At 35.6% G+C, this 22,111-nt stretch overlaps 1 protein-coding gene across 4 annotated transcripts in view; it reads left to right on the top strand.

Annotated features, from left to right (window-relative positions):
* Positions 1-21,720, top strand: part of LOC115211912 (GATA zinc finger domain-containing protein 14-like) — a 47,357-nt gene extending 25,637 nt beyond the window's left edge. For 3 of the 4 annotated variants that reach the window (XM_036503447.1, XM_029780659.2, XM_036503449.1), the window contains exons 2-3: positions 3,453-7,080; positions 20,940-21,720. In XM_036503447.1, coding sequence (XP_036359340.1) covers positions 3,706-7,077 — 3,372 coding nt within the window. In that variant the 5' untranslated portion in view covers positions 3,453-3,705 and the 3' untranslated portion in view covers positions 7,078-7,080; positions 20,940-21,720. Of the gene's footprint in view, positions 1-2,305; positions 2,452-3,452; positions 7,081-20,939 lie in introns of those variants that run through there. The other variant, XM_036503448.1, reaches the window with a different exon arrangement.
* Positions 21,721-22,111: the final 391 nt, after the last annotated feature.

Here is a 22,111-nt window from a genome sequence, read left to right on the forward strand (position 1 = left end):
GTGTGTGCGTGCGTGTGTGTGTGTGTGTGTGTATGTGTGTGTATGTAAATATAGGCGTTGGAGTGGCTGTGTGGATAGGCGTAGAAATGGTAAGAAGCTTGCTTCCCAACCACATGGTTCCGAGTGCAGTCCTACCGTGCGGCATTATAGGCAAATGTCTTTTACTATAGCCTCGGGCCGACCAAAGATTTGGTAGATGAAAACTGAAAGAAGCCTGTTGTAAATATATGTGTGTGTGTGTCTATGTTTGTCCCCCTATCACCACTTGACAACCGGTGTTGGTGTGTTTACGCCCCCGTAACTTTGCGGTTCGGCAAAAAGATACCGATAGGATAAGTACACGGCTTAAAATAATAAATACTGGTGTCGATTCATCCGACTAAAATTTTAAGGCGGTGCTCCAGCATGGCCGTAGTGTAATGACTGAAACAAGTAAAAGATAAAAGATATATTATAAAATATATATTATATCATTATATGCGCTTGTACTAGTTTCAGTCATTTGACTGTGGTCATGCTGGAGCACCGCCTTTTACTCGAACTAATCGACCCCAGGACTTATTCTTTTTATGCCTAGTACTTAATATATCGGTATCTTTTACCGAACCGTTAAGTTACGGGGACGTAAACACACCAACATCGGTTGTCAAGCGATGTTGGGGGGACAAATACAGGCACACAAACATATACATATACGACAGGCTTCTTTCAGTTTCCGTTTACCAAATCCACTTACAAGGTTTTGGTCGGCCCGAGGTTATAATAGAAGACACTTGCCTAAGGTGCCATGCTGTGGGACTGAACCCGGAACCATGTGGTGCGGAAGCAAGCTTCTTATCACACAACCACACTTGCGCCTATATATATACTATTATGATATATATTGTATATGTCATATTATAATATACATAAACATATATATTACATTATGTACTACATATACTATATTGTATTGTTATATACTCATTATTTCATTGCATATTGTATATATTGTATTGCTGTATATTATTGTATTATATTCTATTATATTATTGTCTGATATTGAATTCTTAAAGTAAGTTTGTGGGGTTTTAACTTTTGTTCGCGCAGACATATATACTCACATGCATGCATGCATACATACATACATACACACATACATACATACATACATACATACATACATACATACATACATACATATATATATATATATATGCATATATATATATACATATATATATATATATATATATATATATATATATATATAATATTATATATTATATAATATATATATATATATTATAATATCCAGTAAGTTTTTATATATATATGCATATATACACACATATAAGTACATGCCTACATATACATGTATATATACAGGTCTATATGGGTACAGGACGTCAAAGAGAAAACGTGGACAAAATGAGAACGAAAACATAAAAAACAAAAGCAGGGAACGGACTTTTTCTTGGAGCAACGAAAGAAACAAATAGAGAATCGAGACAGGCAGCATAGAGAACATTCCCTTCAACTGTTGTCCCCTGTTTTATCTACTATGCGTTTCGAAGGTAGGGACTGAAACGCTGAGTAGATAACACAGGGGATTGTTGAAGGGAATGTTCTTTATGCTGCCTGTCTCGATTCTCTATTTGTTTTTCGTTGTTCGAAAAAAAGTTCGTTTCCCTGCTTTTGTTTTTTTTTGGTTTTTCGTTTCTCATTTTGTTCACATTTTTTTTTTGTTTACGTCCTGTACCCATATATTCATGTATATATACATATATGTTAGGCACGTAGGTATATGTGTGTATATAATGCATATACATATTTATATATATATATATATATATATATATATATATATATATATATATATATATATATATATATATATTATTTTATGTGATAGAACCTCCACACATCCATTTCCAAGTAAATTTTATCTATCTATCTGCCTGTCTGTCTATCTATCTATCTATATATATAGATATACACGCGCACGCGTTCATATACGCTTACATAAATTCATATATATATATGTATGTGTGTGTGTGTATCTATGTATGTGTGTATCGAGATATTTAGAAATTATAGCACTTCTATACACACAAACACGCACACATATTTATAAATAAATTAATATAAACAACTATATGCAATTTGTTACCATAAAGGAAAAATATAATTGTTATTAAATGCGACTAAGGGTGTCAGGACACCTACATTGCTAGAAAGAGCTAAAATGCTTTACATATCTTGCAGGTAGGAAGCCGAAGTGTTTTTGTCACTTACTCCCCCTTCCCGCTCTCTGCTCTTGCCACATTGTTAAAGTTAGACACATTTCAACTTGACTGGTGAGATTGTACAGTTGAGTTTCATTTTCAACATAGCCAGTTAGAGAAGCGGATACCCGGAATTAGGGTGGGGTCACGGACATCTACCGGCTGCACCGCCCTGATGTTACAGGTAACTGACTTGCGAACGGCGAAGGCTTACATGGGAAAATACGCTTTTGATTCAAAAGCCCTATACAGGACCTTGTTTTGTTTTTGAACGTACATATTTATTTTTCTCTTTTTAGTATTTCGTTCTAAAGTTTACATTTCCCCCGCCGCCACCGCCACCAACACCACCACTACCACCACCACCAACCACAACAACAACAACAACAACAACAAAAACAACAACACCGCCATCATCACGACACCATCACCTGCACCACCACCACCACCACCACCACTAATAACAACATGAATACCATTACCGGTACAAACAAGGAAGTTTCTGCTTAGTCGTTTTACCTGCTAGAAATAAGAGTTAAATACCTCTGGAATCACATTCTACTGTTTTTATTAAAGAGAGAACACAAAAAATATATAGTCCTTGACTGCTGGACTGTCTTTAAGTATTGGTGTATTCGTTCAGGGCTGTCTTAGAGTTTAGCTACAGCAACAATAATTTACGAGCCAAAAGAAGCGAGGGTGTTTAAGAAGCCAATAGACCGGTTAGAAATAGCAGCCACATCTCTATCATAACACGCCTTCACTCGGGAAAGGAAAGACCCATTAGATAATGTTTTTATTTCATAGGCTTAAAAAGGCGGGATAATCATGGCTGGATAGCCTCTTATCATAGGGATGCTCGATCAGGATAGACCCTGGGGTGGCATGGAGATAGGAGTAAACAATAACACAACATTACTACCACTGCCACTACTGCTACTTGTTGCCATACTTTTATGACTACTCTCACTACTACCAACCGCCAACCGCCAACCACCACACTATCATTGTGTTCACTTACAACCGCTTTGAACACCTTCCTCCCCACCTCTCTATCTTTCTCTCTATTTCTGTTTATATTTATCCCTCCCTCCTCTCTCTCTCTCTCTCTCTTCTCTCTCTCTCTCTCTCTACCTGTACCTGTGCCTCTGGCTCTATTTCATATTCTGTCTTTCCATTCGACAGGTGAAACGGCTGCTACTGCTATAACAGGCTGAAACATAACAGCAAGTAGAACAGCAGGTATAACACCAGCAACAGGCAGAACAAATGTAAAACAAAAACGAAAAACAACAAAACACATCATTGCTGTCAATAACTGCTACTGCTGTTCACATCAATACGACGACCACTACAACATCAACAATATCAACAGTAACCAACATTCACAACAATAACATTTGCAACGGTAACATATTCACCAGGCCGGCGCTAAAGTATGGAGGCTGGTCTGCACTGTTGTTATAGTAATTCACACCAAAGATATGGGACTTTAATGGACTCTCCACCACCACCTTACTATGGCGGATGTGGTGATGGCGGCAGCAGCAGCAGCGGTAGCGAGGATTTTTCCTTCGAAGGCACCATGTTTTCTGTTTTGGGATCCGGTAGAAAATATATACCTTGTCCTCATTGTAGACTTGAAGTGGGCGCCTTTGAAACTTTGCTTCTAAAATCCGATGGATTAAGAAAAGGAAACAATCGCAGTGAGAGTATCTTCTTGGTGAACGTGTTAGAGAGATACAACGTTATTGGAAATGGTGATAGTCTCGATGGACGGCCACCACTTTATACCATTCCTAACTCGTCCCATTTCGGAGCTGAGTATTGCCGGCACTGTAACGAAGCGAACTCCGTTTCCAATAAACCACCATCTTGTGACAGTACTCGCGCCGAAACCTCCTCACCAGCTTCATCAGATGTTGAACAATTGTCCACCTCACTGGAAGACAATTCATCGCTAACAAATAGATACAGTGAAAAGAGTGACCAACCAAGCGACAACAAGAGCTTTGAAGGTAATGACAGTTTTTATCAATCTAATCACACAGGAAAAAACGTTAAATATAAACACAGAACATCAAATGGATATTGTCAAAGGAAATCAGCAAAAATTCTGGATGAAACTACAGAAAACCATCGAAACAATACCAACAATCACATATGCTATAGTCAATCTCGGTATATTCCGAACCACGTATGCCACTCACCGGAATATTCGAATCCTTGGTTATGTAAATCTTACCATAAAGTGAAACATACCAATAATAATAATAATAATATACGATTTAATTCTAATGTTTCTTGTCATCGGAATTCTTTTGTTGGATACCAAGATGAATCGCTCCTCGGCGAAGGTGTTGGAGAATTGCTCCAGAATAAAATGGACTCCAAGTTTGAGGAAGTGCTTAAATGCAGAGAAGATGAATTGTATTCTAGAGAACGTTTGGAAGAAGAGATCGAATCTTTAAAAGCTACCATAGCAAATTTAATTGAAGAAACTCTAAAATATTGGGTTCCAAATTATGGATCCAAAAGAAAATTATCGAGCACAGAGCACAGAATTTCATACAGTAAAGCTGATACACCACCTCCTATGAAACTAAACTGTAGAAAAAACGACTCGAGCCAAATTTCCTTAACAGAAACTATATCACTTCAAAATTCATCAACACCTAATCAGACAAACAGTCATTCTAAGGAATCTAGAGTGCATCCTTTATATTCCACTGACACTAAAACATATTGCCCACATCTTCAAAAAATAAACTTGAAAAATGATCGTCGCAGCCAACAGTACCAGTATCAAGACCACCAAGAAATACCAAGTCCGACAGAGGATGAGCAAACAGTTCAAACCCCAGGAAATGACAGTGGATTCTTCAGTCCTAGCCCAAGAATTCTCCAAAGCCCTAGTGCCTGGCAGCAACGAAAACATGAGTCAGATTCAAAGTCTTTTCGATACAACTCTCATAACATCAGTTCCGAGTATGGATTTAAATATCCGAAACCTGAAACCGACAAGTCAGATGATAGTGACCAATATGAAACCGAATTGAACCCTAGAAACAGAAAACGAACAAAAGTGGGAAATATGCACCAAAGTTATTCTACAGAAACCCGCAACACCAGTTCAAAAGTTAACGACGATGATTATGACCAGAGTGATCAAGTCATATCCCCGAGAGAAAATAATAATTCAAAAATCAAATCTCCAAAGAAAGGGAAATTTCGTCGATCAACTGACCAGAATGAAAATCAAAAATCTGATCCCGATTTGCAGTCCTATGCCCATGAAAGGAAATTTCGGCAAATGAATGGGAACATCAGCCCTGCAAGAAGTGTGTCATCGAAAAAAACTTCAAATTCTCTTGAAGAAGTAGAGAAACCCGTCATTGAACACCAAAACAGATCCCAAATCAATGCTTCTCCACCATCAAGCCGAGTTGCTCCAATGAGTCCTGAATCTGAAATGACAGAATGGGAAATTGATATTAAGGAACAGTTATCAACTGCAGATAATCTCAATACGTCTTTAAGTGAAACCAGTGAAGCTACGGATATATCCAATACAGATGATTCATATGGCACACTTAGCTCTGTAGCCAAGAGATTTGACTTTGACATCTATTCCGACCAGGCAACATCATCAGTGGATTTAGACGAAGGTAATAGCACGAAGGAATGGCAGGCAAATACAGATCGCTATGTGGCGTCAGAAATATCATCATCGCCACTTCCAGAACGCCCTACACGAGATAAAGCTACCCTTGTATCAAATAAAGCCGGGAAAATATTAAAAGGTGCTTTAAAATTGGACAATGATTCTAAAAGCAAGCGTAATCGACATGTGGAAATCAAGGAAGAAAGTTCAGCGGAAAATAGTCAAGTTCAAATAGGGATGGCACCAAAAGAATCTCCACCCAAATTACCATCGATTGAGACAGTTAAAAGGACTAAGAAACGTGATACGAGTGTTGGCACCTTTATTGAAGGCGAGTTGGATAATTTACTTACCATCCATAAAAACGGAACACTTTATGCTGGAGGTCCTTTCCAAGCTGACCAATATTACCGTAGCTGGCTTTCAGACATAAAATGCAATGATGATGGACAATATATCGTTAGCGACTGGAGCAATTGCTGTGTTCAAATGTTCTCGACCGTTGGCCTTCCTGGCGATCGAGTAACATTTAAATCTGGCCCATGGAGTTTGGCTTTGATGGATGCAAATGTGGTGGCTTGCACTATCCCCAATGCTAGGCAACTAGCGTTTTTGTCTCATGGCGCTCGACTTGTCGTTGTCGGTTTAGTCTCAACCGAACAGTGTTACTGGGGTATTGCTGTGACACGGGATCAAAACCTGGTGTGTTCGTGCATTCTAGGCATAGATCTTCTCTCGAATACAGGACAACCTTTGCGCACTCTCCAATACAACAAAGTGGGACTCCACTTTTTCATCTTCCCACAGTACATTACAATCGGTGACAACGATGTGATTTACGTATCCGACAGTTGTGGCACATACCTACTTGGTATACCCAAAGAAGGCGAAATTAACTTCGAGTTTAGACCGATTCAAAGTAATAAATTCATAACACCGCGTGATATAGAATATAGCCCAGATGGATACATATACATTGCTGATACTGATACAAATAAAATATATCGACTAACCAAAGATGGCAAACTTGATTGTGAATTATTCACTGCCAAGGATGGAATCAAAGGTCCACTGGCTATAACACTTCGACAAAACAAAATTATTATGACACAGAAAGATTCCAGCATATTGGTTCTTCCTCTTTAAAACGTAAGTAGACGTTATTCTATTTCAATATGCATATGTATATGCACGCATGTGTGTATGTACCAGTTTATGAATATTTACATACATACATACATACATACATACATACATACATACATACATACATACATACATACATAAATACATAATATATATATATATATATAGATATATATATATATATATATATATATATAATAATAATAATAATAATAATAATCTAATATAATAATAATAATAATAATAAAATATTAATTTGGAGAGAATATTATTCCAAACAGGGAAAAATTCATTTAGAAATACTAAATCAAATTTCACAAAATATAATATGTATTATAATAAATTAGAAAAAACAACCTTTTCTCAATTCAAAATGAAAAATTAAATTACACCATCTAGAAAATTACATATAATAGAAGTATTAAATATAAGAAAAAATATACCGATGATTAAGTAATGTGCAAAATAATAAATAAAACGTATGTATTTGGTATATATATGTTTTATTTATTATTTTGCACATTACTTAATCATCGGTATATTTTTTATCTTATATTTAATACTTCTATTATATGTAATTTTCTAGATGGTGTAATTTAATTTTTCATTTTGAATTGATAAAAGGTGTTTTTTTCTAATATATATATATATATACATATATACATATATTAATATATATATACATATAAATGTATACATACATGCATACATACATACATACATACATACATACATACATACATACATACATACATACATACATACATACATACATACATATGCATATATGTATGTATATATATATATATATATATATATAGGTTTGTTGTAATAAGAATTTATATATAAAAACAAGCTGACATATTAACCTGAAGAATGACAGTAAACTAAATACAAAAGTAGCTTCTAGATGACAGGCGGCAAGCTGAAACTTCGAAGGCCTATTATTATTTTCCTTGCAAAAATTAATTTCTGTCTGTCTGTCTGTCTCTTTCTCTCTGTTTGCCTCTCTCTCCCTTTCTCTCCGTATGTATACGCATGTATGTATACACACACACTGAATCGTGTGTGTGCCTGTTTGTGTGTGTGTGTGTGTGTGTGTGTGTGTGTGTGTGTGTTGTGTGTGTGTGTGTGTGTGTGTGTGTGTGTGTGTGTGCGTGCGTGCAATATGTCATAAACTGTACATTCCATAGTATGGTATTTCTAAACATCAACTCCGAATTCTCCTCAGCCGTTGCTGGTTCAGCGTTGAGCGTATATACTAAATGTTTTCTTTACAAAAGTCGATATCAAAATATTTAAAGGTTCATAGTTCACTTCAAGAACTCACATGTTAGAAATGTTTCATGATGAATAGCTGTATATGTTATGACTATCGTAGTAGCAGGAAATGCGTGACAACTTTACAAATATATATGCCTTTTATTTTTTGCTTTCTGGTCATTGGGCTGCGGCCATGCTCGAGAGGTCTTTGTTTTTTTAGTCGATCCTATCGACCCCCAGTACAGTTTTATTTTGAAACCTGGTACTTGTTCTATCGAGTTTATTTTGCGGAACTGCTGGATTACAACGGTGTAAACAATCCAATACCTATTTCTTTATTACCCACAAGGGGCTCAACATAGAGAGGACAAACAAGGACAGACATAGGTATTAAGTCGATTACATCGACCCCACTGCGTAACTGGTACTTATTTAATCGACCCCGAAAGGATGAAAGGCAAATTCGACCTCGGCAGAATTTGAACTCAGAACGAAATACCGCTTAGCATTTCGCCCGGCGTGCTAACGTTTCTGCCAGCTCGCCGCCTTATCCAATACCATTTGGTAAGCTGTGGTGGTGGCAAACACAAACATAAACACAATGACACACACACACACACACACACCACACACACACACACACCACACACAACACACACACACACACACACATAACAGGTATGTAATAATGTCAGTCTCTGCAAGGCGGCTAGCTGGCAGAGTCGTTAGCATGCCGGGGGAAATGTTTAGCGGCTTTCGTCCGTCCTAACGTTCTATGTTCAAATTCTGCCGAGGTCGACTTTGCATTTCGCCCTTACGGAATCGATAAAATAAGTAGCAGTTGAACACTGAGGTCAATGTAATAGACTTACTCCTTCCTTAAAATTGGTGGCCTTGTACCAAAATTTGAAACCAATAATACTGGTACACACACACACACACATATTTAGTTATGGTGATGCAAACAGACTATGAGAGCTTCGTGTGTTAGCACTTATATATATCTATATATATATATTATATACTATATATATATATCTATATATATATATAATATATAATATATATATATATATATATATATGGTTAAAAGTAACTTATTTTTTAATTGGAACAAATATTGCATTTGAAATCAGAAAACTTTTCAGACGATGGTGCGAATAGTCATAACTAAAAGAAGAATAAATACTGAAGAAAATATTTTTCAAAATAATGATTCACAAACACCTGATTATTCTATTTATTCCATTGATGCCCCAAATGATGAAAGGTAAGAATCACATCGGTGTGATTCGAACTTAGAGAAAAAAAGAGCGTAACTAAAAAAACATTTTCTCCAAGGCTTTGCTTTCGTTGATGAAGAGAAATAAAATAACATTTCTTGATAAGTTTTGCCGCTGTATAATAATTTGATCTATTGCTCAATATAAAATTTACAATATAAAGGGTATTGTTATATGTTTGTAATATACCTTATTTAAGACAAGTAATAGTAAATGATACATCCGTAATGTGAGTAATTCTTGTAATTTAACTGTGAAAACTTTTAGGTACCGGTGCTGTATGTGATCTACTACAACTTAAATCTAGACTAGCTTGTGATCTACATTCAAAATTTTGCTATAAATTTGCAATTATAATTAGAGGCGTGAGTTAAACATTTAGAAACCCCCCCAAAAAGGAAACATTTTTATTGATTTTTATTTCATACTAGAAGCATGAACACTGTGACTATTTGTATACAGCGCGGATTAAAATCTTCCAACAAATGAAAATCTAGATGAGATTAAAATGTTTGCATATTAATTTTAAATGTAGATCAAAAAGTCGCTGTAGGTCACAAACTATACCATTTGAACTAATGTAGATCACATACTACACCGGCACCAACTTTTGAATATTTACACTTGACCACAAACTACTTATGAGAATGTGGGAAAATATTCTAATCGCATATTATAGAAAAACAGCATATACGCATATATATTATATATATATATATATATATATATAATATATATATATATATATATATATGGTGTGTGTGTGGTGTGTGTGTGTGTGTGTGTGTGTGTGTGTGTGTGTGTGTGGGCATATCTATATATATGTGTATACATTCATACATAGATAACATATATATATATACACATACACAAGGACATATATATATAAATAAATATATAGATCACCTGCGATCAAACTACAAAGAAAAGGATGTCTCTAGGTCTTGCCCGCATTGTTCTGGTGTCCGCTGAATTTTTCTCTAGAGAACATCCTTTTCTTTGTAGTTTGATCGCAGGTGATCTACTTCTAGCACATGGCTGGCCACATAGTGGTTTTTTAGCCCTTTAATTATATACACATGTATTAGAATTTTCTCTGATTCTTCAGATTTTTGTATGCTAGGCTACTGGTTTTAAATTGATATTAATTAAATTAATATTCAATTTTATCTCCCTCATTATTTAAATATATAAATATATAGTATATTATATTTGTGTGTGTATATATATATATATAATATATATATACATATATTTATATTATATAGAATACGCACATATATAAATGCTGAGACCCCCTTCCGTCATGACTGACCGTGGGATTGCACCTAGAAAGTCGGGGCAAAGTTGTTTACGGAAGACCAGCAGTCGCCCATGCATACCGGCCTCCCTTCTCCACGCCACCAGTGTTACCCAAGGGAAAGGCAACGGCCGATACAACTTGGCACCTGTGATGTCGCAACTCATTTCTACAGCTGAATGAACTGGAACAACGTGAAATAAAGTGTCTTGCTCAAGAATACAACACGCAGCTCGGTCTGGGATTCGAACTCACAACCTCACGATCGTAAGCTCGACGCTCTAACCACGGAGCCATGCGCCTTCACACGTATAAATATATGTAATATATTTATACACACAGAGATATACATGTATGTGTATATATTTTATGAACATAGGTGTGTATATATATTTGCATTTCTGGCTAAATATATACATATGACATATGTATGTATGTAGTTTAGTATAATCTACTATATCTTATGTGTTCAGTTACGTGCACGACTGCTACCGCCATGTTTAAAGTTCCAATTGCACTTGAAATATTCAATACAGAAACGCAAAGTTTCCAAACAACTACAACGGTGAAACGTATATCGGGAACGATTTTTATAAACTAGTGTTTATCATAATTTCTCACATGTGTGTATGTGTTCGTATGTGTGTGTGTGTTCGTGTGTATGGGTGCGTGTGTGTGTGTGTGTGTGTTCGTGTGTATGGGTGCGTGTGTGTGTGTGTGTGTTCGTGTGTATGTATGTACATATATATATATATACATACATACAGACACAGGCATGGCTGTGTGGTAAGTAGCTTGCTTACCAACCACATAGTTCTGGGTTCAGTCCCACTGCGTGGCACCGTGGCCAAGTGTCTTCTACTATAGCCACGGGCTGACCAAAATCTTGTGAGTGGATTTAGTAGACGGAAACTGAAAGAAGCCTGTCGCATATATGTGTGTGTGTGTGTATGTGTGTGTATGTGTGTGTACGTTTGTGTGTCTGTGTTTTTCCTCCCACCATCACCATTTGACAACCGATGCTGGTGTGTTTACGTCCCCGTAACTTAGTGGTTCAGCAAAAGGGAACGATAAGATAAGTACTAAGTTTACAAAGAATAAGCTCTGGCTTGATTTGTTCGACTAAAGGCGGTGCTCCAGCATGGCTGCAGTCAAATTACTGAAATAAATAAAAAGAATAAGCGCGCGCGCGCGTGGATTGGGTGCTGAAAATTTCCTTGCTTTGAGTAAAAGAAAATACATGAGAGTCAGGTAATTATGATTTTATTTGACATATTCCTCTCTCAGATTCACGCACTTACTGCGTCGGTTCTTCAGTTTTTGTAAGCCCTGTAAAAGAACTCGGAAGTTTGGGCCTCCGACCAAGCCTTTCTCAAGACCCTTAAAGCCAGGAACTTTTCGGTACCCCTTCGTATATACATATATGTATACATACAGACAGACAGACAGACAGACAGACAGATAGATAGATAGATAGATAGACAGACAGACAGACAGACAGACAGACAGACAGACAGATAGATAGATAGATAGATAGATAGATAGATAGATAGATAGATAGAAGATAGATAGATAGATAGATATCTCTTTCATATATATATATATATAATATATATATATATATATATATATATATATATATATATGAAAGAAAGAGAAAGAGAAAGAGAGATGGGGAGAGAGAGAGAAAGAGAGGGAGAGAGATGGAAGCGAAGACAGATTTTGACAAGAAGAAAAAAATGAAAGGGAACTGTCTCCGTTTCCATTTTTCTCCCCACACTCCTCTCTCTCTCTCACTCTTCTATACATTTTCTTTTGTGCCTAATATATACATAGAGAGAAACGCATACGCGTTGTCTTGTTTTGGTATTCTAAAACAGAGATATTCATCAATGAGTGATTACTATCACTAACGTTGATAATATTGTAATGCAAGTTCAGAACAAGAAGGAAAGCTTTCGTGAGCATATTCTGTCACTGGTGGAAAGAAGTCCAGTTTCAAAACAGTGGACTCGGCTGAAGAGATATCTATCTATCTATCTATCTGTCCTATCTATCTATCTATCTATATATATATATATATATATTATATATATATATATATAATATATATATATATATATATATTATGTTGTGCCTAAACCTTTCCATAATTTATCAACTCCTTCGAAGAGGAAGTTGTTTGGGAGTCTAGGATTGTTGTTAGCAAAAACTTAAAGAACATCGTGAAAGACTGAAAATAGCGATACGAAAATTCGCAGAATATTTCTGACGAGAGTTACAATGAAGACCCCTGTACATTTACTTTATGTGAAATAAAAATATTGTTGTTTTGTTGTTACATAATCCTAGATCAACATTTGCCGAGTAGACCCGGAATCAAAATATCCTTTCAATGTACATCATGCTGGGATGTTGGCACTCCGTCGGTTACGACGACGAGGGTTCCAGTTGATCTGATCAACGGAACAGCCTGCTCGTGAAATTAACGTGCAAGTGGTTGAGCACTCCAGACACGTGTACTCTTAACGTAGTTCTCGGGGATATTCAGCGTGACACAGTGTGACAAGGCTGGTCCTTTGAAGTACAGGCACAACAAAAACAGGAAGTAAGAGTGAGATAAAGTTTTGGTGAAAGAGTACAGCAGGGTTCGCCACAATCCCCTGCCGGAACCTCAATAAATACTCACAACACCCGGTCTGGGAATCGAAACCGCGATCCTATGACCGCGAATCCGCTTCCCTAACCACTGAGCCATTGCGCCTCCACCATGCTGGGATATCCCAACTCTATATTATCGAATGTGTCCTTCGTTGCTTAAGATGTTTGAGGATGAGTTAAGGTCATGCCCGTTGCTAAGGGAGTGCACTCGACGGCGCTGTCCCCTCACTATTCAATAGTGCAATGCTCCGCAGCCGGTATGCTGCGGCACACTGGTGTACCACGAAACGATGCGAGGTGTGTCGCGGGGTAAACTGAATATAATTTTTTTCTCTATGATTTTAGTAATATTTTTAGTTCAGGTGTACCGCCGAAGTTTGAGAAGAATATATGTGTACCGCAAGTGAAAAAGGGTTGTGAAGCAGTGCAATAGTGCACACTCAGATTTACAGCGATGAACTTATTTCGAAACTCCACTTTAACATTATTACAAATTAGTGCCCACCCAGAATATTGTGAAACACCCCCAGGCACCAAAGTCTGGCGACAGGCCTGGTTGGCTATTATATTAGCAAGTCGAGCGGCTGCGTAGATACTTTCTTGTGGCGGCACAAATAGAGAGTCATTGTGATCAGCGTGCAGGGTAGTTAAGAATTTTATTTCAAGCTTCCCTTAGGTACATCGGACCCTGAGTGTAGAATCAAGAAACTAATATGCAAAATACATTGGTTTTGAATAAGAGGGCAAAACTGAAATAGAGAGAATATCTGTGTGTGAGCAGTGTGCGTGTGTGGGAGAGATAGATAAAGCGTATGTAAATATGAGAAAGTGGGAGAAGAGTGCAGAGAGAGAGAAAAAGTTTGTGTGTACTTACGAGAAATCAAGGTGAGAAAATTAAGATAGGAGAAGGGCGTGTGAGAGAAAGAAACTCTGCTTAATGAGAATAACATAAGGAGAAGGTGGGTAATCTTTTGGAAAAAAAGTATTTGAAAAGTGAAAGTACTTGTTCGGCAATTTCCGTAAAATTTCTTTTATTTTTAATCTTTTTTTTCAGTTGAATCAGTTATATCTTTTTGCGTATGTATTATGTGTTTACGTGTGCATGCATGTATATTTGCGTATGTAAGTATATATGTGTATGTGCATTTGTGTACATCCATACATGCATATAAACACGTACATATACCTACACAAATATATATACATACATAAACACATATATACATACACAAAAAATACATAAGCAGCGATTCAGCAAGAAAAGAATAAAGAAATAGATATACATACACAAATATACATATCAATACACAAACATATATATATACACAAATATGGATACACACACACACACACACATATAAACACATACATACGCAAAAAATAACTTAAACGATTCAACAGAAAAACGAAAAAAATTTTACGCAAATTCCCGAATTTTCATTTTTCATATACTTTCTCCGAAAGATTGCTAGAAAGTATGTTAGAAAGAGACAAAAGGCTGTGTTGTAAGAGATAGAAAAAAAAACAGTGATAGATAAGAAGTCTTTATATGTGTATGACCGTACACGCGCAATAACTTTATAATTGACGCCAAAAATGTGACAGCTCATTGTAAATCAATTCTATAGTATTAATCCTTTATCTATCTCCGTAAAGGTTTCATTATGTCAAATGTAGCATAAATACATGTCTACATAAGAGAAAGTTACTTGTGTGTGTATGTGCATATGTCAATCTAAGTACAGGTAGTGTGACGAACACAGACGTGACCAAATGATTAAGAAGCCCGATTTCACTACCTAACACATTCATCAAGTGCTTTGCACGGGCGGTGTGTGTGTGCGTGTGTTTTCTACCGTAACCTCGGATCTGCCCAAGCTTGGTTGGGGAAACAAAGAAGACAGAAATGGTGCCAAGACCCGGCATCCGTCAAGCGACAGCTTATTTCTGCCCTTTAATCGCTTCATTTTCTGTTATTTCTGTCTCTTTTCAGTTATTCGCATTCTTTTTATCTAGAATCTGGCTTGTTTCTTCTTGTCACTTTACAACAATTCTCTTTCCTATTTTGCATCGACAATTAATTTCTTCATGATATTTCTACAGTTCAGAGTCTTGCAGATACTGTGATCAAGAACTTCGTCAGATTTGACTTCATTTAACTGTTCTAGATTTGAAAACCATCACTTCACTTCTTTTCATTTTCGCTCTCATTCGCACACCTTCCCATTTCTCACTGATTTACATACTTCATCATTTCTTTTATTCGTCTCTATTTGTATGTTTGTCTGTCTGTTTGCATGAATGTATTATGCTGGTATGTGTGTATGTATGTCTGTGTATATACATATAGTGAGTAGATATATATATATATCGCTGGTATTTATAGAGAGTTAAACACTTTCGGTATGCAAATTAGGAACCCCTTCATAGAGTAACTGTTGCATTTGTTGAGTATATAAGCAGTTTGGCTGATCGCTTCTCTGGAAACTGTCAGAATAATGTGGACACCTAGTCTGCAGAAAATGGTTAAAATTTGCCCTATTCATAATTATACTATATATATATATATAGAGAGAGAGAGAGAGAGAGACAAATAGATAGATCAGTATATTGTAGTTCCCTTTGATTTTTTTTCCTTCTCGTCAAAATCTATCTCCGCTTCCATTTTCCTCCTTCCTCCTGCACACATACGCACACGCTTTGATATCATGTGTGTTAAATTTCTGGGTCTGTTCCTCTTGCCCTCTCTCTCTCTCTCTCTCTCTCTCTCTCTCTCTCTCTCTCTCTCTCTATCTATCTATCTATCTATCTATCTCTTATTCACTTACTGTTTTATGACCTTTCCTCCCTAACTCCTTCCTCTCTATTGTAAAGCTTCATTTTTCTTCTGCACCCTGTCTGATGGTAGAGTTTCCTCTTTCACTCTTTCTCGAGTCTATCACTATAGTTACCCACCCTCTCGTCTTACTTCCTGTCTCATATGCTGGCTGGTTACTGGCCATTTCTTTCTCTATCTCGCACTCAGTCAATCTCTCACCTAACTATTTAACTAATTCATCTCTATAAGACTGCTTCTTTTTCACATCTTTCAGCACAGGCAATGCTTTCTCGTTTCGCATTATTTACTTTATCATGTTAACACTTTCTAATTCCCCCACTATAGGACTCTTTCATTCACTTTTCCAACTCTACTCCCTTCCTCACTCGAAGATTTAATTTTTCTATTTTTATCGGTGTATACACCTAAAAATCAAAGAGTCAGCTTTATCACGTAAACGGTATATGCGCCTGTGGAATCCCTAGCCACATACGTGGTAATATATAGTAGGATACACATATATTGAACACGCACACATATATGTATGTATGCATGTTATATATACATGATGGACTTATATATACATGACGTGTGAGTATTCAGCTTTTGCTGAACGACCTGCACAGATTATTTGTTTATAGTGATTAAATATTCATGCCGCCGCCCATTAGCTTACTCTCTCCATCAAATTGGCATTGCCTGAACAGATGCACTGTGTACCATGTATCAGGTGTCGAAGTTATCGCAGAGGAACGTGAGATGAATTGTTTTGCTCAAGAACACAAGGCACCACCCGGTCTAGAAATTGAACTCACGATCTCGTGATCGTGGGTGCAATACCCTAACCAATAGGCCATGCGTTCTATATATATATATATCATCGACCACACATGGAAAAAAGGATAGGCAGTTCCTACGCACGTTTCACCTTAATGGTGTTTGGAGACCTAAAAGATTGCATTAAGTTACAAATAACCTTGTCAAAAATATTTACTCATTAAATTGCCTAAGAATTAAGTTAAGAGAAAGCATATCCGTGGAATACGCAGATATTTACACTATAATTCAATGACTATGTAGTTCAATTAATCAAAGCACTCGATAGAGAATCCATTTACTCTTATATTTATAAATGAAATAGATACTGAAAAGACTTCATTTGTGTATGACATTCTAACCAATCGCTATGGCAGACACATCACTATTGCCTCCAGTCTAAGGTTTACAAATATAATTCAATGTTAAATTGACGGATACATTCGGTACGAGATTTATTTGGAGAGAAAATAGAATGAAATGGTCTTGCTTGCGGATATAAGAACTTCTCTGAATCAATGAAGGCGCCTCTGCATGATAGCTCGATCTGCTAAAGATTTCCCTTATATTTCACCCAAGTAAGTTGAAATAAAAGTTTTAAAAGGGCACATTCTGTAATATATTCCCTGACATCCCAGAATAAATGACTCTAGATTCATAAATGGGCTTATGAATGTACCTACCTATCTACATACATACATAAATACATACATACATACATACACACACACACATACATACACAAGTATATACATATATACATATATATATATGTGTGTATGTATATATGCAGGCATGTATATAATATATATATATATATATATATATATTATATATATATATATATATATGTAGATCCCGGTTGATTCGGGGTTAACCACAGTAAATCTTCATTCCTGAAGATTTCTCTTGAATGAAACAGTTCTAGTCCTGTGAAGCTCCTTCTATATAATAAATTATATATATATATATATATATATATAATATATACGGATGTGTGTGTGTGTGTGAGTGTGAACAGATACATAAACAGACAGACAGACAGACAGACAGACAGACAGACAGACAGACAGACAGACAGATAGACAGATAGATAGATAGATAGATAGATAGATAGATAGATAGATAGATAGATAGATAGATAGATAGATAGATAGATAGATAGATAGATGGTAGGAAAGTAGGAGGAAGGAATTTGGATTGATGGATGGATGGATCAAAGAAATCTCTGAAAAGTCGGTTAATGGCATACGATTGGTAATAATGTAGTACGGTTATGTAGATAATTTGCAATATAAGCGAACAGGTCATCACAATAGCTAGTAAGAGAGCTACTTTGCCAATAATGCAACAATATATAGAGACAGAACGCCGATCAATAGCCAATTGTGCGAAAACCAGTTGTGAAATGTATATACCTGGATATTCAAAGAAGCTGGCAGTGATTAATAATGGACGGAGGGGCGGTTGTGAGTTGGAAAGGTTTGTAGAAAATAGCAAACAGCTGCCTGTTCTATGAATTAAATGACTCGGAAACAGGAAACAACGAACCACACGCGCGCGCCTATGTATGTATACAAGCACACATTTATATATACACATAGCCACTCTTCCTCATTTACTTTATCTCCCTCTCACCCTACGTGTAAATATATGTATATATATATATATATATATATATATACATACATATACATATATATATATATATATATATATAATATATATATATATATACATACATACATATATATACACATATACATATATATACACCTATACATATATAAACACTACATACGTAAATAGAAAGATATATATATATCTGTAGAATATTATACCAAAAAAGAAATTGAGAAAGGAGCCATATGTATGTACATTTAATGTATATATATATATATATATACATACATATACATATATATACACATATACATATATATACACCTATACATATATAAACACTACATACATAAATACAAAGATATATATATCTGTAGAATATTATACCAAAAAAGAAATTGAGAAAGGAGCCATATGTATGTACATTTAATGTATATATATATATATAAACACACACTAAAATCCACCATTTGTTTAACGGCAAGAGTTTGAATGTTAATGATAATCAAATGACTCCAATATTTTATGTTTAATCGAACATTCCAGAAAGAATTGCAATTCACACTAAGTATTAAACGAACTCTTATAATTTGCTGCCGTAAACTTTTGAATCACTTCGGTACTTTGATATACACACACACACACATATGCACACACTCGCGCGCGCACACACACATTATATATATATATATATATATATATATTATATATATATATGTACAGGAGTGGCTGTACGGTAAGAAGCTTGTTTCCCAACCAAATTGTTCAGTGCTTAGTTCCACTGCGTGGCACCTTGAACAAGTAACCGTTTTAAAGTGCATGAGAAAGAATTCGGAAAAGTAAAGGTGTCGGCAGTTCGAAATAACATCGTTTCTGTTTGAGGAAAGTAGGCTGTAATAAATGGTGAATATAGTGTAACAGGTGGTGAATATTATCAATGTTTTCTGTAAAATAACAAAACTTGTCTTTCACTTAACTATTGAAGGTCATCAGTTTCGCCATAAGCAGAATGCTGGGTTAAGTGGACAAAATTTTTAACTTTGTAACAATAATTTATACATTAAAAAAATATAAATAATGTCACAAGAAGAAGAGTTAGATAAAATATATATATTCGTATAAATTCGTGTTTAAGACATTCGAGTGTAATCGGATGTGATAAGACCTATTGCTCCAGAAATAGTTAGTTTTGACAGTTGACAAAATAGATTCGTGATGCAAAACAAATGTGTTCTAAGATCTAATGACGCCACTCAGAGCTCAAAGCAAAATGTGTATTCACACAAGTCGAAGTGGAACTATTTCTACAGCGATAGGTCTTATAACGTCCGACTACACTCAAACAGGCCAAACATTACTTTTAATAAAAACACGCTTGTCTTAAAATTTTATATTGTTATTTAGAATTTTCCCTAAACAGAATAATAGATAAATATACATATTGAAAATAAAACACATAATGTAAAAATTGATATTAAAGAATTTTCAAATGCCTTATTTTCTTTTGTCAAGATCCATTTTTATGAAACTGAATGCTTTTATACCAAGTCATAATCATTTCCACTATAGACAGAAGGCCTGAAATATTGTAGGAGACAACTAATCGATTACATCGATCCCAGTGCTCAACTGGTACTTATGTCACGACCTCGAATGAGTGAAAGGCAAAGTCGGCCTCGACGGAATTTGAAGCCAAATTTTGATACTTTTTGCATAAACTGAACACTTACTGGCTATATTTGAGTGTGTGTGTGTGTGTGTGCGTGCGCGCGCGAATCTGTGCTAGTCGATGGCAGCCTCTCTCCACTTCTCTCTCTGCCTCTCTTTCCCTCCCTCTTATATAAATAGACAGACAGACAGACAGATATACAGATAGACAGACAGATATACAGACAGACAGACAGACAGACAGACGGGCAGGCAGACAGACAGACATACAGACAGACAGACAGACAGACAGATAGACAGATAGACAGATAGACAGATAGATAGATAGATAGATAGATAGATAGATAGATAGATAGATAGATAGATAGATAGATAGATAGATAGATAGATATAGAATTCATACTGCTAAAATAATTGGATATCTTTTCAGGTTATAATCCCCCAGCAGTAAAGAAGATTTTTCATATGATCGCAGCTTTCTGAGGAAGGTACCATTCAACACAACAGCAAAGAAGGAAGAGAGTTGACTTGAAGCTGGCAAGTTAAGATATGAGGTTGGTGTCCGACGCCGCTCACGTTGAAATAATAAAAAAAAATTCAAAAACGAAACACAAAAAGAGGAAAAGAAAAAAACTGTTGTTTTATTTGTTATATTTCTATTCTTTTTATATACACGTTTTAATAACTATTTTTCTGTATGTTGAGTATATTATCATTTTGATTAATGACTTGGGTGAAATAACTAACTCTGCATGAATCTATGGTAAGTAGTATGATATGAAATAACCATGACTTCGAAAAAACGACTGCATAAATATTTACAAGCTTTGACATTTAGATGCGAATACAATAAAAAAATTGATTACGCACTGATTAAATCAAAACAAAAGAAGTTTGATCCAACACCGAACGTAGAGTTGTGATTTACAGAGCTTAAACGCCTTTGTTTTAAAATGAACAAAAAACCCACCAGTATACAGAATATGACTGAGAAAGATACGAATATAACAAAACAAACTAATTGGTTTTGTTTCCTTTTATACGGAGCAAGAGTCGAATGTAAATTTAAATTCAAAGGAAATTATCATATTTTATCGAACAGAATGTTTAACTTAAAAATGAAAGTAATAACTTATACACCTTTCACGCATTCTTTCCCTTTATCATTGTGAATATACATCATATAATCATAGTGCAATCCTTTTTTTTTTTTTTGATATATTGTGTTCACCAGCTTTATAATAATGGTTCCCTATTAATCTCGCTGTTATTTTTAACAACTAAACATGAGGGTAGCTTTAACATTGGTAGATTTGGTTAATTAACATTGTAGGCATAGTAAGTATCTTTTGAGCAACAGTTAAATATTTACGAACTTGAGGCGTTTTATTTGAGATACAGTTATAATCTGGAATAAGATTCTTTTATTTTAGCTACAAGTCAACAGCCCTGTGGGATTTTCTAATTAAATAGAAATAAAATCAACCATGACTGAATAAGGGGCCAAGAAAGAAATTACTTGGTTATTTGACTTATTTATTGTTTAGAACTTAAGTAAAATCTGGAGCGTTCTGTCCTCTATACGAGTCTCACTCTGCGTGA

Source organism: Octopus sinensis, linkage group LG5 (genome assembly GCF_006345805.1).
Source record: "Octopus sinensis linkage group LG5, ASM634580v1, whole genome shotgun sequence".
NCBI classification, from domain to species: domain Eukaryota; kingdom Metazoa; phylum Mollusca; class Cephalopoda; order Octopoda; family Octopodidae; genus Octopus; species Octopus sinensis.